The sequence below is a fragment of the Cinclus cinclus genome, chromosome 10, assembly GCF_963662255.1.
Source record: "Cinclus cinclus chromosome 10, bCinCin1.1, whole genome shotgun sequence".
NCBI lineage: Eukaryota > Metazoa > Chordata > Aves > Passeriformes > Cinclidae > Cinclus > Cinclus cinclus.
The window spans coordinates 15,088,946-15,114,615 of record NC_085055.1 but is presented as its reverse complement, the minus strand read 5'-3'; the positions used below and the strand labels follow the sequence as shown (position 1 = coordinate 15,114,615).

Sequence of the window (25,670 nt, the reverse complement as noted above, 5' to 3'; positions counted from 1 at the left end):
GCAGCCAGGCGCACATCCAAGGCATGCAGTTATCCATTTTGCACATTTTTCTAACAAAATTCAGCTTAATGCCACTGAGCAAAACAAGTTTGATGGGGACACAAACACTATTTATGTGCTTTATATCTCTGCAGATCATCCATATACTAGATCAAACATGGTAAACTTTTGTTTTTCTTGCATTACAGACAATATTAAATGTTCCAGAAAGACATATTTTTGATCCTGTCCACTAAAAAGGGAAAGAACATCAAGAAAACAGGTGTTTAGCCTATAAAATCGAGTTCCTAAATGTCAGTGTAAGGAAATACTAGCAAACAAAACCTTTATTTACTTTAGTGAGGCAGTTTACAACTGAGAATCTTGCATGTGCCTAGGCATTTGCAGATTGTGGTTTTAGTTTCTTTTCATCTTTTATAAAACACTTCCATAACACGGAACAAGACCTTTTATCAATACTGCCTGTGTTAGGCAAGATACAGTCACATAAGGAGTAGAAATATGCAAAGAATTGTGTATTCTCTTGGAGCCCCCTCTAAGAGGTACAACCACAACCACGACACGCCCTGACAAGTGCAGAAGGCACACACTTACCTTAAGAAAGGAAGCAAACCAGAAGTGACCAGGTTGGCTGCTTTACTGCACTATTATTAGTTACCACAGCTAAATAAATACTTGAACTCAGCCTCAATAAAGACACTTGGGCTTCACAGATCTCTTTTTGGTTCATTGGTTTATTTACTTTTTTGTAAATAAAAAGTAAATTGGAACTGATTTATGAGCATGGAACTGATTATGAGCATGAAAAATAGCCATTTTAACCCCCCGAGGAGAGAAACAGAAAAAGGAAGGTCACTGCTGTAGTTTGCACTTGCTTTCAACAGCAGATTGCAGACTACATATACACATACATATATACACACGCTATTGGATTTGGAGGTGGTGAAACAATGTCCAATTTGCACCAGTGTAAGGCTACTGATGTAACATTCTAAACCAATACACAATCTTTCACAACTTTAACAAATCCCAACTTCTACCCCAGAATGAAGGCTGCATTGAAAAAACCTTAGAATTGGGTTTTTTAGACATGCTAAGGTGTGGGTTGAGCAGCTACGCCTGCCCTGCAGGAAGCTCTTGTGTGTCCCTCCAGAATCCCTCTGGTGCCCCAGCCTGGGAACACCACCTTGCTCCACCTGGACAGTCAGATCGAGTCAGATCCCTCCTAGATGCCCCCTTTTCCCCTTCACAATACATCACTTTTCAATATTTGCTAGTTTTACTGCTTTCCTGCCAGCCCACAGCCTTTGCTGTAATAACCTGCACAAACATTAACCCAAAACACCACCACCCCTTTTCTCCTGCTGAACCTGCCCTGACTCCCAATAAAGCCTTAAGCTAACACAGTGCCCAACTTCTGGGTCAGAGCACTGCCATATTCCCCGACTCACCTGCAGGACTTTCACACCTCTTTGTTTCAAGAGGAGCTCACACCTCTGTACTCTGGCTCAGACCAGTTACACAACCCCACTGACTGGCAGGAAACGGTTCTTACCTCTTTCCACAAGGCTTCTCTTCAACTGATGAGCCTCTTGTGCTGTGCCCTGATCCTGGAAATAGTGGGACTAGTTGAAGGATCTTGCTACAGAAATTATGCCAGTAGAAGGTAGCAGGCTTTAAGCAACTCAGTATTTTGCTTTTTTTTTTTTTTTACTTTCTGCTGACAGGAAAGCAAGTCTAAATGCTCTTGTTAAAAACAAATGAGAGCAACTGAATTCATTTTACATAAAATCAGCTGTTCAAATAGAGCAGAAAATACTGCTTAAAAGAAAACAGTACTCAAAAAGCTTGGTCAAGTTCATTACTGTAAGATTTTAAGCATAGCTGACTTGATCTTTTTTTTTTAGCTATGTAACAAAATTCATACAGCTGCTCAGTATTTTCAACTATCTGAAGACTCTTTCATCTGCCCTTTCTTTTGATATACAATAATTAATCAAATAGTAGCAAGATTTCTTCAACAATAAAGGGATTATTATGAGGCATTATTTTTCATGCCACACAGTCCCCGTATAGGGCTGTATGCTATGAATGATACAACTGCCAAACTGATATGATGTTATCTACTATCAGCACTGTGTGACCTGTGAAGGCAGAATGCCCAGAGATCATTAACACATCTCAACTGAATTGCCAGTTTGCACATGCCAATGAGCTGCATTAGTGTTCAATCCCAAGCAAAACATTAAATCTCAACCGAGTATCTTAAAACAACAAAGCTGCAAACTAGTTAACATTTGCAATTTTGTACTGTTACATTTACCATCAAACTCGGCTGATAGAAAATGTAAAATTGCATACACTTTCCAAACTGATGAAAACAACATGGAAACAAAAAAAAAATAAATACAAGTAAAAAAAGACAGCAGTAAAAGCTGTCATATTTTAAATAAAAGTTAGTATGAGTGAGGTTCTAAAATGGTTTTAATGCCCTTCTGTGTAGCAAAAATTAAGACAGCACACCACCTGTAAAAATGTATCTAAAGCTTGTAAAAATGTATCTAAAGCTTATTTCAAATCCATTTAAAATTAACAGGTACCACTTTTAGATATCATCACATTAAAGACTTCCTGGGAAAATAAAATCAGTTTTTCTTGTAAAAGACAAGCAAAAGAGGCTTTGGTCAGTAACCAAATTTCTTCAAAATGTCAGTCTGCTCAGTCCTTGGGCAACTTCATGGCACAAACTGTGACATGATCTCAAAAGGCTGCTCCATCCTGGGACACTTGCAGATGCCCCTCTTTGTTTGCACCCTACTTTGAACCTCTCCACAACAGAATTCACAACTCTGCAGGCCATTTGAAAGGTTCAGCTGGTAAATATACCAAGGCCTTTTCACATCCTTAATTTGTAGTGAAGTTTCTCTCCTGTAGATTTGAAGCTAGTGAAAGGAAAACAGCTTAAATTCCTGCTTCAAGTTGAACAGTGACAGTGGTAAAATGGTTATCCAGAGTGTGTCCTCTACAATACCCCTGGAGCAAGAGGACTATATAATGTCTTGGGTATCTTCTCTCTCTCTAGCTGTGCCATTGCCAGGGTGAAAACCACCACATAAAGGTGCAGTATCAGGCACACGGTGCAGAGTTGCCTTCAGCAGAGTGATTTGAACAAAAATGGGTTCAAATCCCATGAGGGCTCTGCTTGGGAGCACTGCAACACTGCCTGCTCAGCCCAGCAAAAAACCTCCAGGCTAGAAAGAGAATCTAAGTCAAGGAGCCTTAAACAAAAGGGCAAGAGGTGGACATTATATCCAGGCAGATGCTGATGAAATTAAACTCCCTCAGTGAGAACAAAGCATAGAATACCAGTGACTGAGGCACAGACTTCTGCCCAGAGTGACAGACTTAAAGCCCTTCTGCTTGGCCTTGGAGAGAGAACCCTCTTGCTAATGAGCATTTTCTTTAGCAGTGACCTTGTGATGACAGAGGAAAATCCCAAGCTGAATACAGGTGTTCAAGCAAAGCAATTGTTTCACATATCCTGTAACTGCAGAATCTTACCTTGCAGCAGAAGGAGTGGCAGGAATCTCATTGAGGAGCTTTATATTGGAGTCTTGGCACTACAGCCTGGCTTGTTACTAGAGATCAGCAGCCACACTTGCTTCTGCACTTCATTTAAGGATTCACATTAAAGAAGGTTAAGGAGAATTGGAAAGATACCCAGAGAAATGAAAATTGCCAAGATGTAGCACAGGTTGAAGGGCAGAATTTAATAGAACAAGAAAAATGGCATGTTAAGCTAGGGCTGACAAGTAAATGAGATGGAGTCTGAACACAGCTAGAGGAGATGCTCCAACTCAGGGTACATGATTGAAGGAAACTGAAGAAATGGTGTAAGATTTGACCTTCTGTGTAACAGCACAAGAAAATCAATTACAGTTCTTCAGCCCTCTTTCAATGATGTTAAATCTATAAACATTTCTTATCTCCAGGGCCTGTGGAATACAAATTACCCACAGCTTGAACTTGATGATAATACAAAATTCAAATGTTTAATCATTTTGCATTTTGGAAGCTGATTTACACATAATCCTGAGAAATTACAATAATTTATTATTAGAAATAAGCAAATATATAAGAACAATTAACTACACATTTCTTTAATTATATTTTATTTGTTTAAAAATACAAAAGTAATTTATAGCTTCAAAAATAGACTTTTTACTCCCTTTTAGCTAATAATAAGAGGATTTAAAAATAGCCTTGAAGATACTAACAGTACAGATTTTTACAAGTTAGATAGCATACCTGGAACTAGTTTTAATGCATCTGTGCTGGCCATCCCAGGTAAGATTGCTTTTAGTCTTTACAAAATTTTAAAAAATTGAGCTACAAGCTAGCTATAAAGTATCAGCTACAAAAATCCTGGAATTTTTTAATGGAGTGTTGAAAGCCTTTGCTTTTGTATTTCATTTTACATTTCATCTCGATCTAGCGTACAAATAACGTGATCACAGTGCCTAGTGTCAGCCAAAAGGTGGTAACAGGCTACCACCAAAACAACATCTTTGTATGCAACTGAATTCCTCACAAGCCAGCCCCAACAATCATTTTGTTTCTTAGCAATGCCTAGGGGAGTAAATGTGCCTTTTACCCTTCCTTGATGATTAACATCCCCAAGATTTTAAAGAGCCGAAGGGAGGCGAGTTGCTCAGGAGAAAACCCACCACAGTGAAAACAGCCCATGTGCAGTACATGGTTGGACTTGAGCAGCTGGGCCACCCAAAGGAGGTCACTGAAGGGACACAAATGCTGCAGCTGGACCACAGCTGCCACAGGGATGATGGGAAGGCTCATTACAGTATGGTAAGTAATCCAGCAGCAGGATGAGAACTGAAATACCACACAAGTTATAATACACCATCACAAATTTCAGTTACGGTTTTTTACTGTCCTGTTAATGTCAAGATGTTATAAAATAGGAATTAAACCGTCTTAATTCTTCTGAAATTAAAATTAAAATGCCAATTTCTACCAGTGTGGTGAGTGTTTCATTGCTTGCAGCCATGCATCCATAGCAGGTCTGTATTCCTCTGAATCCTTTTGGGGCTCAAACACTGCTTCTACTCGCCTTAGCTTCTTTAGTTGTTTCCTGTCTGTCCAAAATCCTAGAAACAGAGAATTCATTCTCCAGCTCAATTGCAAATACATTACTTTTCAGTTGTTTTAAGATATTTCCAAGAGATCCAAAGCAGAAATACAGTAAGACATAAGGAAAGCTTTTCTGTACTCTACCAACAACTCTCTCAGAGGGAAGCATATTTTTAATATTGTGAAAATCCTTTCCAATAGGATCCACTTGTTTGGAATCCTGACAACAGCGCATCTGCTTAACTGGGACAGTTTCCAGGGAACAGCTCTGGTACACTGAGGTCCCTTAGGTTTCATCCACAAAGTGCTTTTGGTTGCAGGTCCTTCTCAACAAAGAAGGGCCACAGAAACCAAGACTTAGCTGCTGTCCTAGTGTCTTATAAATTTGTATAAATGGCAAGAAACAGCTGGTGTTACAGATTCCTATTAATTTATGTTATTAACTCATTCTTGTCTGTCAAGGGTCTCAGCTTTCTTGTACTTTTCTCTTTTCTATTGTATTTACAACATGCATTATAAAGGGGAAAAAAGCCTTTTTAATGTCTACGTACCTGAAGCAAGGCCTGCTAGAAAAGCTGCACCAAGACTAGACATGTCCACATTTGCAGGTTTTTCTATTTTCTTATTAATTAAATCTGATGTCATCTGCATGACAAAACTATTATTACTGACACCTCCATCAGCTCTACAGGGAGAAGGGAAGAAGTAGTTAAAAAAATATGTGTTAAGTGCTTATTGCCAGCATTTCAGAAAACAACGTTTGGTAGTTCACACATGCATAAATCTTCCTGTCACTCATGCACAAATGCATTTTCACTTAATGGGTAAATTTAGAGGACAGAACAAGGTGCCAAGAAAAAAAAAAAGAAGGAAAAAAGAGTTTATAAACTCTGAGAGGAATGGTAGACAGGGACACAGGACACTATCAAAAGCTCTGAAAGTCCTATCTTTTAAAACTATACATCATCTTGGCTGAAACGTTAGGGGATATAATAGAACCTTTACATAGTTACCACCACAGTATGACAACAGTTAAAACCATTGCACCAAAGAAACCTTTTCATGTGTTCTCAGATGTGGAAAAGTACCTTTTTCCTTACTACCAAATCTTTGTATTAGCTAGCTAAAATGCTTTCACAGTTGCTTCTTTTTAAGAGGAAGTTCAGAATGATGCTTCCATCTCTTTTCTTAATTTGAGACCAATTTAATGGAGAAAACTATAACTTATGAGTGCTGATCTTTAATCATCTGAGATTTTAAAGTAATTACTCTTGCAAACAAAATAACTATAACAAAAAGCAATCTTTGAAATGTTCTAGATAGGTTCATTATGCTTGTGTACTCCAATACCAGCCACGTGTGGAGCTGTTGCTCTCTCAAATGCGGTGCAGAGAAGACATCTAGTGTTTATTGCTATAGAAAGTGTTGGGTAATAAAACTTATTAATTATAGGACATGTGGGCTAAAGCTGAGGGCTCTTTCTCTGTGCTTTCCTTGATGGTGCTGAGACAAGTAAAGAGAAGTAATAGGAATCTCTAGAAGACTAATGAAAATAATGCCCAAAGAGCAGGAAGGAACAAGGAATACAGGACAACAGCTAAAGAAGGAATTAATGAATTTATGGGATAAAAACAACAAAAAATCAAAGGTAACTGACAGATGCAAAAGCTGTGTGGACGTAAGGATGGTAGAGCAGTTTGTAACCTTACTGAGAACCCCACTGAGTTTGTCTCATGTTAATTCACAAGCTGAATTATCAACATTTAATTCAACTAAACAAAAATTAACAAAAATCAACATTTAATTCACAAGCTGAATGGCTATTGCTTTTAGTTACGTAACACAAACACTAGACAACACTTCAATTTTATATCCATGAAAATAACATAATCACACAATTTAAAGTTTACATTGCAATGTAAATGGAATCAGAATTCTAATGCTCCCTAGCCTGTATTTCCACACTTCCCATATTTTAAGAGATTTTAAGAGTTTGCACTTTTAACATGACTTTTCAAATTTTGGATGCAACTTTCTATGTTAAAAAGCTTCCTAAATAATCAAAGTTCTGGTACTTCTCATCTTTTAATTAAACCCCTAACCCTGGCTGTTTCCTTCACCTTTGACTGCTCTCTCCCAATATATGATGGAAAGGACAAACTTCTACCTCCTACCACTACTGTACTCTCTTTTTTCCCATGGAGTCTGATTCCTGTCTAGCCTGCCAGTCCATTCTTCCTTTACAGAGGCACAGGAGGGATGAAACGCTGGCCTTTGCTCCTGACTGCAGAGCCATGCTGACCCCTGGCTGCCTGAGGGAGCAATTTTGTTGCAGAGCTTTCTGAGCCTTAGAGTGCTGGAACTTCTGACAATTGGTGTGCTCAAAGGAAGTCCCTACCAAAATGTGATGTTGTCTTCCAGCAATGTTTAATTCAGCTAAATGCTGTGCAAGCATATTCTAGGGATTACAGTCACCTTACCAGATCTGATATGGTTCTTCAAAGATTAAAGCAAAACCAGTGTCTTAACAATTGAATTGTAAAACTAATCTCCCTCTTTCCCTCACAAATAGAACCAGTTTTAACTGAATTCAAAAAATGGTTTGTGAAAGACCCAGCACAGAAAATGGCAGTATGAAAGAATGATGACAAAGGACAGAATGACCTTTGTAGTAGTCATTGCTATACATGCTCTAGTGCTACCTGAAAACATGCATATGCCTTCTTTTTAATTTTTGTTTAATAATTAGAGCAGTTCATTACTCCCCTATTAACAATCACCAACGCCAATAGCTGTGGGTAGAGTCTACTGCTGCTTAAGTTACATGAACATTTGACTTGGAAATCATCTACTTCTAAACAGAAGAATTTTTACAGTAAGATAAAATGCATAAGAAAGCTCAAACCTGTTTAAAATCAACCTCTCGTATATCAAATTTTAAAGTTACAGGGAACTTACCGAATAGTTTGAAGAGGAATGTGCACCTTCTTCACAATGATATCATAAAGCAATTTGTTTCTTTAAAAGAAATTAGTAGAATTAAGCATTATATATTCCATAAAGCGTTTTCAGTATCTACATAGTCAGAAAATAAATGCAAGGCAAGAAAAGCCTCAGTTTTCTTAGAACTGCTGCCACAGCTGAAAAGTTTCTAGAATGCGTAAATGAAAAACCCAGACCCACTGAAACTGGTGTTTGGTCTTTGTCACTGTTGCAAAGGCATAGTATGGCTAAATCATGGTCCATTCTATAGCAAGTCACTGTAGCAGGTTCATTTTTCCCACTATCCTACTGATACGTTTCTAGAGATGCAACTGTTGATGTAACAAGTGGCTTAGAGTGAGGAAAGTAGGCTAACACTGCTAATTGGAGTTTATCCAGTTATTCTGCAACGGGAATATCTGAAGCCTTCAAGTTTGACTTTTTCCTGAAACCATTTCACTTAATGGGAGAAAATCTCAACACAAAGGATCTCTACTTTTTTCTAGTTATTTGTATGCAGTATTTGAATGAGATTGATGAATTCTTAACATCCTCTTCAAGACACCCATATGTCAGTTCAGAAATTACTGCATCTCATGTTCAGGCTCACAGTGCATTACAGAAACCATTATTAGAATGTATTATAAATTAGTTGCAGCAATTCAGGATGCTGCCCTCCTCCAGACATCTTTTCTGAACTCTTTGCAGGCGATTTTGATGCCCAAAGCAAAGCTGTTGGCTACATGGAAGGAATCACATCAGTGCTCCCTAACTGGCCACAGTGCAGTGTGAGCCAGGCTCAATCCATACTTGGCTCCAGTCTGAGGCATGTTGGGGGGTGGCAAAGCAGTGAAATACTGATGTATCAGCAGTGACATCTTAGCCTTCACAGATCTGAAAGCTGCTGTCCATTCACATCTCTTAAGATGTTTAAGAGGCCTGTTACTTGTTTATATAAAACACCAAAATTTCAAACAAAAGCTAATATAAAGCTTCCAGGCTCAGAGATACTTTAGACACAGCTGGAGAGGAGTACAGCTTCTGAGAAAACTGTCAGGAGAGGAAGGACAAAACTTAAACAGAAAATACTTCTAAAAAATGCAGAAAACAACATTCTTTAAGAATCTTTATATGGTTACTTAATGACAAAAACTCTGAACTAACAAATATTTACAAATTTATTTGTCAAGTGTTAAAAAAGGGAAGCAGCTAAAACTCCTGTCCAGTGTAAAAGTAGTGTATTGTACAAACTGCGAAAGTCCATGTATCCATTTAATACTGCTGATCTAAATAAAAGCAAACGTAAGAAAATATAAGCCAGATAATTTGACTTGCAATTTAGCAAGCAGTACCTGAAAGCTACAGATTCCAATATAGCTCGAACAAGATGGTTTCTGTTAGTGGAAGGTTTCAGCCCCATGAAAGAGGCACATAAATATGGGTCATCCCCAGAAACCTGCAGAAAAGATGTCACCATGAGTTCAGTGAATTGTATTTGTAGGCTTTTGTGAAAGAAGTTTAAGAGTAAGAAAAAATAACTTACGACAATTACAGGCAGCATAGTGAAAGAAGAAAATTGAAAACAATATGTAAGAGGTTTATAATGCTATTTTCAGCTTACTCAGTGAACAGTTTAAATTGCTTCTTTCAACAGCAAAATGTTTAAGTGACTTCTTCCAAATTACACAAACTAAAAAAGACTAATCCACATAACTTCCCTTTAAAATACATTTAAAGTTGCCTAGGACAGGGCACACTCATATTACTGATATTGCTACTCTCTAACAATATTTGACACATGCCCCCTCCTGAACTCCTGAAAAGATGATGAATTGACTTTCAAAAGTAATAGTGAAGAAGACAATAACACTTTTTATTGATATACTACAGCCTGTTATCAGTGACACTGAAGGAAGCTGGGAGAAGAAATTAAATTCTTCTTGGCTTTGTTCCATTAGCATACAGAACTTAAAGAAAGGTAAGGTAAAGATGTTAAGTTTCTTCATAAAAAAACCCACTAGTCCTGGGAATGATCAAACTGAGTATGGTTAACTCAAACTTTTAGCAACACACCAGAAAATTAACTCATATCACTGAAGCCAAACAACTACTAAGAATTCTGAGAGAAGTCTATTATACTGAGTTTGATCATTCCCAGGAGAAATGCTTAAGTATTATCTTTGTATTTCATAACACCAGGACTTGAAATCTTGCTCATATTTAGCTACTTTTAAATATTCTGATGAATTACACCCTGCACCTTGAAAAATAGCAAAATGAAATTAATTATTTTAGAATGGTGATTAGAAGTATTGTCTCAAGGAAATTAATTATTTTAGAATGGTGATTAGAAGTATTGTCTCAATGAAAGCTCTGCACTTCATAACAGAAAAGCTGCAACACTGCTTTGTGTCTCTGCAGGCATTGCCTGTGTTACTGGGGGCAAATAATTTAGTTTATCTGCCCATCACTAATTTTCCTATTTGGCAGGCTTTATCTCAAGGGGAGGAGTGGCATTTAACCATTCTGATATGACAATGGCCTTCATGTAACGTGATGAGCAACAGACAATAAGAACCTCAACAGTACAGAATAAGTATGTGACAAGATGCAAATTATTACCTTTAAAAAGTAAAAATTAATTTTTAATTTGGTTATTGACTTATATTCTTGTTTGCATTATTAATAGTTTTACCTGTAAACCTGGAATGAAACAAACACCTTGAGAATCAGAAACACTCTGTGCCATTTCTGCTGTTTCATCTACATTGGTGAAAAGTTCTGTAAAGATACATAGGTTGTATGATGTTATTTCTTTCAATTTCTTCACTTTGTCTCACTAAGAGAAAAAAAATCTAGAGTCAGACTACTCCTTTTGTAAAATTTTCAAGTTACATGTTCTAAGGGAAACAATCTCTTCTCCTCTATCTCATGTCCATCAGTCACATTAATAATCCCAAACTATTCAGATGAAGGCTAAACTCAAAAGGATCTGTGCTGTAGCCTTTTAATCTTCAATACATAATGGGAATTAAGAATGCTAATGGCACCCTAACAGTGCTAAAACCTTAGATTCATAGAACATATTTTCCCCCTCATGTTGTTACTGTCAGTGCAACCACCTAACAACTACAGGGAAGTCCCTAATACCCATATTTTATCAGCACCTTAGTGTCTTTACAAGTGACACATAAGGCAACAGATCACCTCTTATCACAATAATGCTTCTTGGATAGACACTGCTTTATTCTCTGTCCAGACAGATGATTCCTTTCATAATTCTACAGACATTGCTCTTTAGCTTGTTCTTCATCCACATGCAACTCTTGTGCTAACATCCCTCTTCCACAGTTTTAACTAAAGATGTCCTCATGTGGCCACATAAAATGATTCTACAGAAGACTAGAGATCTCCTGTACATGAGAGCTATTGCTTTTTCTTGTGTGAAAAAGTGAAATTTCCTATTAAAGGTAAATTAGTTTAATCTATCTTGACTTACCTTTGAAATGCCCATCTTGGTGACTTATCAAGAGCTTCAACCTTTGTAACCTTTATGAATTTGTGGGAGAACTATGGATTCTACTGTGTTCAGACACAAAAACCTAAATGACATTTTTTCCTTCTTGTTGTCTTTGCTATTACTAAATATACATATAGCACCTCTATGCCAGGACAAAAAAATCAAAAATCAAGTAAGATTGACCTCATGCTGAAATTCCATTCCACTTCTTTAAAATTCTTAGAAGCTACATGATTCCACTAAAAGAAGTCCACTAAACTAAGTTTGCCTTGCTGCAGAAATTTCCAAACCTTTACCACTACTGCGTCTCATCTTCACACATGTAGAGCCTCACCACTCTTACTGAGGCCATTACCTTACCTTGTGTTTTGGCCCAATTCCTTCTATAGAGCTAAAGTTTTTCCATTCTCTGAAGCTGACAAAAGTTTCTGAATTCTGCTTCTCTGCAACAATATTTTCAGAAAAAATAAGGTCTTACTTGTTACAGAGTTTTAGCAGCCTGTCTTTTATTTATCTCATCTCTAAAACATCCCCCCCTTTTCTTTTTCTATAGTAGCAACTGTAGGTCATGAACATTTTTCTACTGACCAGCTAAAAATCTTCTTATTTGCATATACCAAGGATATCCATTTTAAGTACAGATAAGTTCTATATGGATAATGACCCATTTTAATTATGGAATCTGAAGTAGCAAGCTTATACATGTAGCACTGACACTTGAGTCTGCAGCACTGAACTGTGTATTGAACTGAGTCACTTCCTCCAAAGTCTTGTGGCTGTTACTCTCTAGGCTTAGTCAAATGTGGGATGAAGATCTGAGGACCAATCTGAGTCACACTTAACCCTTAGGGGCACATACCAGAGCACATACATGTACACAGCTGGCAGCTTCAAGAAATGAAATTTCTTGAATGGAATTTCAAGAAATGGAATTTGTAGTGAGTTACACTTGAGGAAAACCCTTCCCAGACAGTCCAAAGTTTGAGACATGAATCACTTTTTTTCACATCCTAGTAAAAATATACTAAATTTCTAAGTAAGTCAAGTAAATTTTTTCTAATCATTCACTAATTGGAATGCAAAACCTTTCATTACAAAATAATAACATTAGCTAAAAGGCACATTACTTCCACGTGAAGCAACATATTGTTACCTGCAAAGTTCATGTTATTTTCATATAAATCAAACCTGTTACTAGTTATGAGACGTACAGCTCAAGACCTCTTGAAAGCAAGTGAGGAGTAAAATGTTTCAGGAAAATAAAAGCCTAGTTAGACAGGACAGTGTGAGGCAGAGACTGAAGAGGAAATGATTGTGCAAACCAAACTCCCTGCAGCAAACACCCTCAGTAGAGTATCTACTAAAAAGACTGTACATTTCTGCAGTCTAAAACATATAGACTACTTCCTTCAATTATGAATAATAACATCAAATCCAGTAACATAACTATGAACCCATAAAACAGCTTCTTAAGCAGTTATATATTTCATCCTCTATAAAATGAAAGAGCTTACCCATATCCAGAGCCCATTTTATGGCAGTGCCAATGTCTGATATAGAGCCTTCAGTTAAGTAAACAACTTCTTCCCCAATCTTCCAACCGATCAGGGGATAAAGACCTTAATTATTTTCCATGAAACAAAACACTCAGTTAAATTAATATTTCCAGAAAAACATACACATTCCTCACAATAAACCCACCTAAAAAATATAAATTCCTTTGTAGAATTCAAGCTGAAGAAGTCATTGATAAAGGTTAAATCTGTTGTTTAAAACTTTAGTGATGGGATTACGAAAGAACTGAGCAACAGGTTGTCAGACCAAAGTTGACCTAAAAAATTGCTATCAAATTACAAAAAAAACACCTTTACACTGAAGATCTATCTGTGCCTACTTTTATTTTTATAAAAGAGATTGCACATACCTAAAAAATTATCAATGTTTTTCTATTTAAGTCCAACTTTCCCCAAGGGTTTCTAAAAAGCAAGAGTGTTTTTCCCCAAAACATAAAGCATGAAAACTTGGCTTTTAGATGGGAAACACAAAACTGAAACAGACATATACATGCAAAAGAAGTGACACAAACTTAGAGCACAGATCTTACTCACAGAAAAGGATGAAAGTGATGTACTTTTTAATTCCCTGTTTAATATGCAATGCGTCTTCACAAAGAAAGCAAAAAAATAAAGCAAGTTTCACCTGCACTGCAGCTAGAGAAATGGTTTTTCAGGTCACTAGATGAGAACCCAAGTGGTCAGTGGTCACTGCAACAACTTCACCCAGTCAAGCACAGTAGCTACTGGCGTGAAGAAAGCACCCAGACTTTATGGAGCCCTGCTGAGGACTCAGAGATATGGGTAATGGAACAAAGGTAAATGAGCCCCAGTGTACTCTTACAAGGACCAGAAAAAACAACAGAAGTATCTAGGCGTTCTCTCTGCTTTCTCAAAGTGACTTTGCTGATGTATATGTTCCTCATAGAATCATCACCAGTTTGCTTGCCTGTGTCCAAATGTGTTATGTGGGAGTACCAGTGCAATTGCAGAAACTTTTTTTAGTGCTGGAGGTGCTCTGGTGCTCACAGTATAAAGCCATCAGCAGCAATGATTAAAGTCTGTATTTGTCTCATATATAAAAATCCAGATCATCCGTGCAGGCGTCCCTTGAAATCTTTGGTTTTTACCGAAGATAAAGCCACAAAATAAAAAGCCCAAAAGATTAACAGAGTCACAGATCCCAAAGAAGAGCAGCTAATGAGGGACAGAGACATCATCACATGGCCTCCCTAAAGAGGCTCACATCAGAGTCTCCAGCAGTATAATATAATGCTCCCTCCAGGGAAGGGATCCCCACGACACTTGGCATGACCAGAGGTATTAAGAACCTCAGACTACCAGAGGTAGCTTTGAAATCTATACAACATAATTCCATCACTGAATTGTGAGGCAGGGTTTTCCTGAAGGAACTACTTATTTTATTTTTTTTCAAACTGTTATATGCAGGAGCTAAATGTAGACCAGAAAGTGGAACAGCAGCTAATGAATAGCTTGCACAAGGATGCTGCAGGGATTCATCTTGCAGTCTTAAATACATATGTGAGCTTTAAAGATTGAACCCATTACATTTCATGCCCGGGCACTGAGAAAACCAAGCACTTAACTTGTCCACCTAAACATACCACACAACAGCCAAAGAACAAAGGGAAAATAATTTTAACATAAATAACAGCCTAAAGCAGTAAAAGTTTCACAGCACCATCTTTGAAGATTTAAACTCCTATCACAATACAACAGCTAAACTGAAAAACTGTACAGCATGTTTTCTGCTATTACATTTTAACAGACTATATATGTATTATTTCCTAAGTAAAAATATCACAATAATGACATAATTAATTAGCATAAAAAGCATTTGCATTCATAGGGAAGTCAATGTCTATGTATTCAGTTCTAACACATCTCATGTATTTGCCAAGGTCCTTCAAGACTTGAGCTGGTAAAATTCTCTTAAGCACACTGCTGTCCTCCTTCCCAACCCTGCCCCATTTTAAGCAGTAGACATCCTGAAATTAGTAACGCTTTAAAAATACAACAGACAGAAAGAGACTGTGTAGGGAAATTTACTTCAGTATCATCTCCAGTGTTGCTCTCTTGACAAATTAACAAGCTTGACAGACCACAGATGTTCAGAATGATAACATTTTTAATACTAGAAACACACTGGGGAGCCCATTTTACAAGAAAAGTAATAACTTCTAACCCTGCATTATCTCCCTGCAGGTGCTTCAATGCATAAGGGCTCAAGGGGAGGAACTTGCAATGATTCACTTCAACATTTTGATGTGAGAAGCCAGAGGATCAATCCCTTTTTTCTCCAATCCTGTACAATACTGCTCTGAAGAACACGTGAAGGAAAAAGCAACAGGAGGGATGCAGGTAGCACATATAATTAGTAGTGATGCTACTTAACTTCTCTCCCTGAGAAGCTTACTTTAGGATAATCAAAATTTGCATTTCTAATTAAAATTTTCCAGTCTTTCCTTCTGAAAGGACTCCCAAGCTGTTTTTCTACACCTACAGACAGAAGGCAAAGCACAGCCCTGTTTTATTCTTTCATGCAGTCCCAGCATTAACAGCTATAAAAAACAGCTGAAAGAATAAAATCCCCTAAAACCAGAACTTGACTGTCTTACTTCCTCGTGATGCAAAGAGATGCTCTCCAGTATTCACATTCCAGAAACCACCTGTTCCCATTGTCAGTTTAACATCTCCTGGGTGAAAGCAGCATTCTCCAAACATAGCTGACTGCTGATCAGCTACCTGTCAATCCAACAAAAACAATGGGACAAGTTAGCTACCAATTAGCAACCTGCAATGTTGGGTTTGAAAATATCTCTGTAAACACTCTGGAGCCCTGAATACAAGTAACCACTCAGGAACTGAGCATTCAGAGGGGATTCATTTACAATTTCCTAAGTATTTTCAGGCCATAACAACAGTCAGACTTAGCACTGGTATCTAATTACACCATGTTTGGACACAATATGAATGTCTGTAGTACTGCTTGCAGCACTGAAAAACATTATGGAAACAAAAGAAGTATTTTGTGGTTTAATATTTAACAAGGATAAACAGGGCATTTACAATCCCAGGGAGAGGACAGAGTAGCTTGGCCTGAATTCCTTTTCTCCAAATAGAAAGTTGAAGTTTTGAGGTCTTGCCTTTCTTTTTCCTTGATACCCCTCCTGTGCCAAGTTATTGCATGCTCCATTTTTCAACAATGATGATGATGCCTAAATGTATTCACTTATGCACTTATGTTTTTGCCTTGGTGAAACAGTAAGTTTACAGTTCAATTTATTCCACAGTTCTTTAAAATGAGACAAAAGTCATGTTAACTAGGGGACAGTTTTTTCATTAGCTCAATTCAAGCAGATTTTGCTCCAAATCATTACTTTAGGTTTTCTTATCTAATTCTAACTACTGAGGAAAGAACATGTTGTTTGCCACTTATTTTCAGTGAGAAATAAAAAAGGGATAAAAGATACCACAAGTGGATCTATTAACAAATACTCTTACAGTTGTTCTGTCTTACTGAAGTCAAGCCAGAATGGACTCTTGCATAACTTTACACTGAACAATTGATTTTAAGCCAGACACACACATTACCAGAGCTTAGAGTCCTACATTCAGTACTTAATCATTTGGTCACACAACCTTAATGGACCTCAGCCTCTAGAAATCCCTTCTCGATCCTTTCTCCTCCTTCCCCCTAAGGTTGTAGACTGGTTTTTGAAGAAAAATTCAACAATCAGTTCTACTGTAGCTAAGTCACAGAGAATTAATAGAGAATATTAATGAAAGAAGCAAGTTTTAAATCAAAGCCAAATAAACAGAGCATAAATAGACAGATGTAAGAAAGTATTTTTACTTACCACTGCCATTATTGGAATAGGTACCCCAAATATTTCAGAGGCAGTTGACCCAAAGTTGAAGCTTAAAACAAACCACATTAAAATGACTTTTTTGTTAAAATGAAATCGAGGTACATACAGCCTTGGTCTGGATCACACATAAAAAGTAATGCTACTGATTTATTTTAAAGAAAACATTAAAACTATCACGTTAAGAAACACAGTAAAAAAAATCTTTGGACTTCATGTACTTTTATGTAAGGTATAACTACATATAAAAATTTTTGTGCACCTGTGTATTATTTGGCCTGTACAGAATATTTCATATTTATTAATAATAACTAATTTAGCAATTAATTTAACAGTTATAATATTCTTTTAATAATGCCTTCATAGTTACCTTGTGTCTTTCACTGGTGGATAAATAGACATTGGAATAGAAAGTAGATTACACAAAGTGGGATTCCAACATTTCTGAAATTAAATGGAAAAAGTAAAAACATTAGCAACCCTCTGAGAAGCACAATAAATAGCAACAACATTCTTTGGGAACTGCACATACCGTAAAGGGTTCAAAAATGCCTGTAGAACTGGCATTTGAGTAATCTGTAGCATACACAGAACCTAGCATGAAAAGAAACAGAACAAAGTAAGATTTTTAGATATCCCAATATTTACCAGTTTTCTTTAAACATCTCTCTGGCTCCCATGAAATATGAATCAAGTGTGTACGAGCAAAATCGCAATGATACAATGAGCATGGAGATTTTAGCTGCTGCTCAGTATAATGTGCACACATTAATTACCTTATTGCCTCTGATGAACCTGTCTAGAACAGCCAACTGCATCACAACTATAATCTGACACCTCAGGCATTAGTCCTCAGGATAGAAACTTGTAGTTCTTCCACATTTGTAACAATTCTTTGTTCTTTTGCTTTCACAGGTACTTTTCTTCAATCAACACCAATTAGTTCTTTTAGTCCTCTTTAAATCTTATACTCTTAGAGGCTGATTACACTGAATAAATATTTCCATTCCAGGCAGGTCGAACGAATAATTAATTCAGAAGTTCTTTTTGTAACAGTAAATATATTACAATTTTTATCAAATATGCAAAAGTACAAACTGCAAAAAAGTATCTGAATTCTAGGATACATAAATGACAAGTAATGAACATAATTTCCTAGATTCCAGTGTGTTTTACTGATAAATTTAAGAAGAACTGCAATATTCACCTTTAGTCAATCTATACAGTAACCATGTGTCAACCGTTCCAAAGCAGCAGTTGTTTTTTTTGGCAGCTTCTTGAGCCTGGGGAAAAAAAATATGTGACAAAGAAAAGTATTTACAACTGGGTAATAAGAGAATCATATTTATTGATTTTTTTATTTATTTTTTTCATGATTAATCAGAATATCCTCAGAAAATGTCTCTGATTGTAAACTTTTCTTCTTAATAGGCTGAGTTGGCTATTTAACTAATACTATCTTACAAGGTCATGCTCCTAACAGAAAATAAGAACACTTTCTTACAGCTGGTGCTAAGGAAAGAAAAGCAATTAATCTTCTACTGAAGGGGCATGATAGACTTATGAAAAGAAATTGTGACTTACACTTACAATTATAACAGTGGTGAAGGAGGGGTAAATAAAGAAAACAAGGCTCTGCATGGTGAGTATTAGAACAATGAATAGAGCAACACATAGCTCAGGGCTCATTAGTGCACTAGATTAATCCAGCACAATTTATTCCACATGCATTTTCCAATTCCCAAAAATGCAAAGTGAATCATGCTGTAAGGTATTATTTGTGAAACTGCAGAACACTGAAACACTGGAGGTGTTGCAGAGTGGAAAGGTAAGAGGTCCCATTGAAAATAAAATAATCATGCAAAATAATGTGCAAACAGCTTTAAAACAAAGTACAACCACTAATTGTGTAAATGTATCAAGTGAAATAAGATTATTTTATTATGTTGCTTATGTATGAAGAAAGCTTTTTACTACTACATATTTCCAGAATGAGAGGAAAAATTTGTATGAATGTAAGTCACTATTTAGGTAGACAGGCTTTGAACATGAACACAGAAAAAAGATCTTTCTGATTCTTTTGAGAAGAATGAGCAAGACAAAACTGAAGCAATTACAGCCAACAGTCACAAAGTCATGGAGTGGCCTGGACAGGACTTTAAAGAGTCCCAAGTCCACAGCCATGAGCAGGGACACCTTCTGCTAAACCAGGTCACTCAAAGCCCCATCCAGCCTGGCCCTGAACATGTCCAAGGCACAAGCCATCATTGTGATCTAAGATACCTATTGTTTTTCCCTTTCCAGCTTACCTCGTGAATGTTTTTAAAAACCCATGACAACTTCATAGAAGTCTGATGTGTTGAAAATGTAAGAAAACTGGGTGCCAAATAGCGATCATTCCCAGTCAAGAAATGAAGCACTGTAAAAATAACATGGATTACCTGTTTCAAAAGAAAACAGTTACTTAATTTTTAATCTTGCCCTTTAAAAGTTAATCAATTACCTTTAAAGGATGACAACACACGTGAAAGCTGCTGACATGAGATTAGATTCAGGAAGCTAAATCTCCTTTAGAGATTCTGTAGGATTATGTAAGGATCTTCATATCAACAGACAGCCTTCCTGCAACACACACCACAGGAAAGAGCAGCTGCTCTAAGCAAGGCTGCTTTAGCACCTTCTGCTGGAGCACTGACAGCCACTGCTCTGCATTGCCAACACTGGTCACCTCTGAGCACAATGCATGATGTGACTGACAGCATTACTTACTGTTATTCCAGTGGAAGTTCTCTTACAATTGACAGGTTCAATCATGACTTAACACATTTACTAAAATCTAATAATTAATTGAATTTTCACAAAGGAAGTAACTGGCAAACCTAAGAAATTAATTTCTTATTGTGACTGTGCTGGTTAGTTTTCACTTTGAGGAAAAGTAACTTGTTTTTGCACTTAAAGAAAATCTTTCTCTTCTAAAGAGAAAGACACAAACAACATAAAATGAATATCCTATAGATAACCTGAGCAAAGGGGACATGAAAAAAGCAAGCCAAGAAACCAAAAGCCCAAACCACTTCCAATGCAGACCTACCTACATGCAAAATCTAAGCTGTAATGTTGTTAACATGCACTGTTTTAAAATAACAGACTAAAAAATAACAAACTGAGCCTTAGACCTACAGGTATCTTTTTCCATAATAATTACTTTAGGCTACCAGTACTGAACTTTTTTTTCTTGGAACTATCTTTCATGCTAATATTGTTCAGTTAAATGATTTTAGGCCACAGCACATCACTAAGTGAACAGGACACTTGCAGTATTCTATATACTGCCCTTACTTGTCATAAAACTTAAATGGCTTTAATATATCCAAGCAGTTTTACCTTCAGCAGAAGGGATTTATTCCAGGAATTCACAAGGTCAGCACTTCTTAGGTCTTGCCAACTTATGAAATTATGAAAGGGCTTCCCTGTCCTCCTGAAAAACAGTATTTGAACATTTAAAGCTAGAGAACACAAATTGCCCAAAACATCCAACATTACTCACTATTTCCATTCAGGAAAATAAACACTAGGTCAGATCCTATAATAACTGCATATCCTTCTGGTGGATTTGAGGAATTACTAAATCAGCACATAGACATTTGGAGTGTCAGACTCGTCACCAGAATTACAAATACGTGGGTATTCATCTCTTCCAATGTACAAAGAACAAATATGCCACACTCTCACAGTCTGTTCTGAACTGCTCTAAGGTGTGGCTGTGCAAGCACAAGAGAACATGAGTCACTTGACAGTTTTTACTTTTGAGTTCAAGACTTCTACAGCCTGCTTCCATCCAGTCTATGAAGACAAATTAATACAAATTCATTTTAAAGAACACTCAACATACATACTTGTGCCATGTAATAAAAGTTCCTCTCTGGGTGGAGATGCCAAGACCAGCAATTTGCCTCATGTGAAGTCCTGCAGCTAAAAACCAAAAAGAAATGACAATCACAAAAAATGCATTTATTTGGAGAAGGAAACAAAAACATAACTTCTTCAATGTAACTATGAAATCTATAGAATACTTAGGAAAATAATAGTTTATAAGAATATAAATCTCTGCACATTGTCCAGCTTAGTGTTTAGAGCAGTGAAATATTAGAGAGCTCTGAGTCAGACAATTGATTTCAAAGCAGATAAACAAACCTCTGAAAGGCCTGCTGATACTTAATATGAATGAACCCAGAGGCAGGCAGGTAGACTTCATATGCCCACATAATCCATTAAAATGTGTATTTCACATGGATGAATGTGAATGAAAGCACCAACTAAAGTAGCTCTAGATTCTTAGGGTAAGAATTTCTATAAAGAAATAAAACTAGATTGATCCTGCAGGCCGGAAATAAATAAATAAATGTGAATATGCCATGAGTTTCTGCACCACTCTGATAATGACATGTCTCACTTTAAGTATTTCTTAAGCAATGTTTCAAAATTCCTAAGAATGAATTTGCTTAAACCAGGTACCACTGAATGCAACAAAGTATACTTTTAAGTCAGAAGCACAATAATTTACATTTGGATATACACCAATTTTGCTGTTAAACCTTACCTTCAAATAACTGTTACAGAGTATTTTTTCTACTGTAAGTGTAAATAATTAAACATATCCACAGCTATCTTCAAAACAACTCTGGTCAGCTTTCTAATTACCTCCAGCCATATTTACAGAAGAAAAATTACACATTAAAAGAACACACATTAAGAAAATACACATTAAAAATTTTCCACTTAAATGACAGACTACCCACCCTGTCCTAAGTACTGTGACTGAAGGGTTCTCAATGCAGCTCCTTGCACAGGAGGAGGTTAAGTAATCACAGGTTAAGTAAATCTTGCTCATACACGTTCTCATGTTAATTTCCATGTGCAAAGTTGCTCATTTGTGTGAGCATGTCCTGCAGACTCCAGACTCTCTCAGTAACAATTACAGAAGGGGTTTCACAGAGAAAGGGCACATCCTGTGCTGCCCAACCCTATGTGTGCTTCTGCACTTCCCCTTACACTGGGTCCTTGCATTCCTGCCAGCAGTGCTATCAATTCCTCAATCAGCTGAAAATTAAACCAGTGCTTTCGCAAGGCAACCTGCTCCACCTGCCTGCACAAGTGCTGCTGGTAGCAGGAGTGTACAGGAGGAGGACCTGGGAATGGCTGGCCTGACAACATCACTATTTCTTTTTCAGGCAAAGTCATACAAGCACTTCCACAGCTCACTAAGGACTACTGGCATGTGTTACTTCTTCCCATCTCCACAATCTGCAGGGTCCCACCACTTTCCCTGCATCATTTCCAGCTATCATGCTCTCCAGACACCCACAAAGTGGAGCTAACTTCCACTACAGACAAAAGCAAACCTAAAGTCAAACATGGGTATTTTTCAGCTAAGCTGTCCTTTGGATGGAGTGCCACAGTTAGAGACAGAGTTGGGACTGTGCAGCCAGAAGTTTCCACCTTTAAGTAGTATTCAACTACAGCAGCTCATCCACACGTGCATGGAATCACATGTTTAGTCCTGCAAACCCAAGTGTCACTGTGCTCCTCCTGCTTCCAGAGAGTCATTCCTGCCCCTGCTACCACACCCTCTCTTTCGTCAGCACAAACATTGGTGAAGCTCAGCTGACATAAACAATCGGACAGTGATTCCACTCAGGAAGCTGCTCTAGACTAGGAACAACTCTGTAAAAAGGGGGTGGCACTGCTTCTTTTGACAGCACTGTGAGTTATGCTGACTTACACACCCACTTAAAAATTACTTGCCAACAATGTGTGCAGCTTGGCCACAAGGAAATCTTCCTTTTTTAAAACTAGCTGAATCTTGCTTCCTGATTTGTCCTACAGAATAGAAATGAAGGAAGGTCTTCGGGGGTTGAGGTGGCACTGCTGTTCTTATGACCAAATGGTTGTGGCTGCTGACAAAACAAGAGCCCAAAATAATCAGCTTCAGCTTACACCTGGTGATATTTACTTTCCCTGTTCCTTAGGCAGCCTTCCAAAGGAAGGGACAGGCAGTTCTGCCATGAGCCATGTCCAAAGGCAGAGCAACACTGGAGACCAAGCAAGAGGGGCTGAACAGGAGGAGCTGAATTAATTGAATGAAAGAGTGCAATGTACATACATAGGCCAAGGAGGCTGGGGCATTGTGGGAAGGCAAGCTGGGGTTCAGTTGACACCAGCATGGCATAGAAGGTGATCCAGGATGGATGGCAGAACACTGGAGATTGATTAATATGAAAGCTGGGTGAGTTGTAGAGAGTAAGAGCTAGGTTAGAGCAGCATCCAGAAGAGCAGGAAGTAAAAAAACCCACCAGAGGTTTGTCAGAAAAGGCAGCTGTATGTATTTAGTGTGTGGAGCACTAGGGATTTTTAGGCTAAAGTAGAAATAGAAAAGAACAGTAATTCAGGAATAGGACAGGAAGAACCAGTTAAAGTTTGAATGGGAAAAGCAGGAATATCAAGTTGCAGTCGAGTGAGCACAGCTCTGCAGCATCCTGCACTCATTCCCTCACACACGCACATACAGATTGGCCATAGAACAATGGGGCACTGGAAGGGGAACAAGCCTGCTCTCTGTTCCTGCACAGAGGCATCTGGAGGAACAGACACTGGGGAAGGATGCATATACAAAAAGCTGGAGCAACAAAGTGTTGGCACTGATGTGTAAATCAAGTATTCACATTACTTCTGCTTGTAATCTGGCCCCAGTGAAAGGAAAAAGGTAATTTAAGTGCTCTATTTTACACAGTGATTGAATAGGCCTTAAAGCATGTTGTAGACCTGTGCCCAGTGATGATTTTCAGTACTAGCTAAAAATAGTTTTATTATCCAAGTAACTTACTAATTTTGGTAAATAAATAATTTCTCAAAGTTTAAGTCCTTACCTTGTACAGCCTCTTTTATTACACCAATAAATTGATTCCATAGCATTTCAGGATCTAATTCAACCCATCCAGGACGAGGATAAAGTGATTCTACCTGTTTGGGAAACACAAATAGCATTATTATGATCCCTAGTTCACAGAAACCAGCAAATACATTTGGGTTGTTCTGTTCTGTTCTTCATTTTGTGAACTTCCTGTAAGAGTAGAAACAACAGTGTTAACTTTTAAAACGTTGTTCAACGCGGGTGTGTGATCTCTAGACCTCCTCTATTCATGAGGAACAAAGAAGCTGAAACCTCTTGATATAAATAAGTCCAAACCTCTTGGAATAAAGGAACCTGTAAAACCCTTTTCAGAGCTGCAAACAGGAAAGCAGGCATCTCAGAAAGCCGTTTCTGCAGCACTGCTTAACTCAGACGTCGATGCCTCCGAGCTTCTCAGTGGCAAACGCAGCAGACCAGGGACCACCTGTCACATGAGATCCCAGCGACAAGGCAGGGTCAGCTCCACCGAGAGCAGCCCCTTCCATCTCCAAAATCCATCAGATTTCTTACACTTCTCCTCGGTTCAAGCTTTTTATTGCCGTAGATAACAGTAAAAAAAAAGTTAATTCTGGAGATTGCCTTGATCCTAAAAATCACAAGCTGTGCGAACCAATTCATGGCTGAAATTCAATGTTCTAAAGTTGACACTTTTTCACACGGCGCTGTTACACGATGGGACGCGTGTAAACGCAAGTGGTACGCAAGTCTGAGCCATGCCTTACTAAAAAAAAGCGGTTTTGTTCAGACAGAGATTAGTCCATAAGCGACCGAAGGTAAGGTAACCGGGAAAGGAGGGAGGGAGTGAGCGCTACGGCGGTCCCGCGGGGGTCGGGGGCTGAGGGTTTTTCCTTGCACGCCTCGGGAGGGGGAGCCGCTCCTGTCCGCCCCGCTCAGGGGATGCCCGCGCACCGGGACCAGCCGAGCTGGGCGAGCTCCTGCGAACGCCGAGCCCCGACGGGCAAGCCCCGCAGCCTCTCGGGGGCCCGCCGGTCGGAACCGCTCGGGGCAGAGCGAGCACGTTCGGTCCCGCCCCGCTCCCGAGACAGGCGCTGCCCCCGGCTGCTCTCGCCGCTCGGCCCGGCAGCGCGCCCCACACCCGCCCGCACTCACCTTCCTGTAGCTGGAGCCCCTGACGGCGGCCGCCCGGTCGTAGACGTGGCACTTCACCACCGTGCTGCCCACGTCCACCCCCAGGACGTACCGCGCCGGGGCGGCCCCGCCGTCGGGCTGCCCGCACGGCATCTCCCGGCGCGGCCCGGCGCGGAGCGCGGAGTGAGGGCGGCCGAGCGGCCGCGCCCGCCACAGCCCGCCGGGGGCGGGCGCTCCTGCGGCCTACGGGCGCGGACGGCGAGCGGGGCCGCCGCGCGGGCAGGTGGCGCCCGCCGGGGGCGGCCGGGCCAGGCCGCGGCCCGGGAGCAGCGCGGGCGGTGCGGCCCCGCCCGCCGCGCCCTCACGGCGGAGGTGGGGCCGGGCCCTCGGCCCCGGCATCCCGGGGACACCGCAAGAACACGAGAGCCTCGCGTTTCGTCTGTGCGGACTATACGTAAATTTACCGCGTGCACGCGAAAAAGGGCTTTTAGTTAAACACCAAATGTTGAGGGCTT

General features: G+C 38.9%; 1 protein-coding gene across 1 annotated transcript; it reads right to left on the bottom strand.

Moving 5' to 3' along the window:
• Window positions 1–4,177: 4,177 nt before the first annotated feature.
• GK5 (glycerol kinase 5) lies at window positions 4,178–25,308 on the bottom strand. The gene is made up of 16 exons (XM_062499139.1): window positions 25,177–25,308; window positions 24,023–24,116; window positions 20,993–21,068; window positions 20,481–20,574; window positions 19,406–19,537; window positions 18,304–18,379; window positions 17,629–17,690; window positions 17,467–17,540; window positions 17,088–17,148; window positions 15,846–15,972; window positions 13,168–13,272; window positions 10,829–10,914; window positions 9,486–9,589; window positions 8,110–8,169; window positions 5,703–5,836; window positions 4,178–5,168 (listed from the first exon to the last, which is right to left on the bottom strand). Exons 1-16 carry the CDS (start codon window positions 25,306–25,308, stop codon window positions 5,032–5,034), a joined length of 1,554 nt encoding a protein of 517 aa, XP_062355123.1. The 3' UTR covers window positions 4,178–5,031.
• Between the last annotated feature and the right edge of the window lie 362 nt (window positions 25,309–25,670).

What these genes read in the sequence shown, in the direction of transcription:
- GK5 (XM_062499139.1), bottom strand. Translation starts at nt 25,308, where the DNA reads ATGCCGTGCGGGCAGCCCGACGGCGGGGCCGCCCCGGCGCGGTACGTC. An exon ending in AATAAAAGAGGCTGTACAAG is followed by an intron (nt 21,069 to 24,022) that starts GTAAGGACTTAA and finishes TTTGGTTTTTAG; the next exon opens with CTGCAGGACTTCACATGAGG. An exon ending in GTTTCATTCCAGGTTTACAG is followed by an intron (nt 9,590 to 10,828) that starts GTAAAACTATTA and finishes TCTTTTCTGCAG; the next exon opens with GTTTCTGGGGATGACCCATA.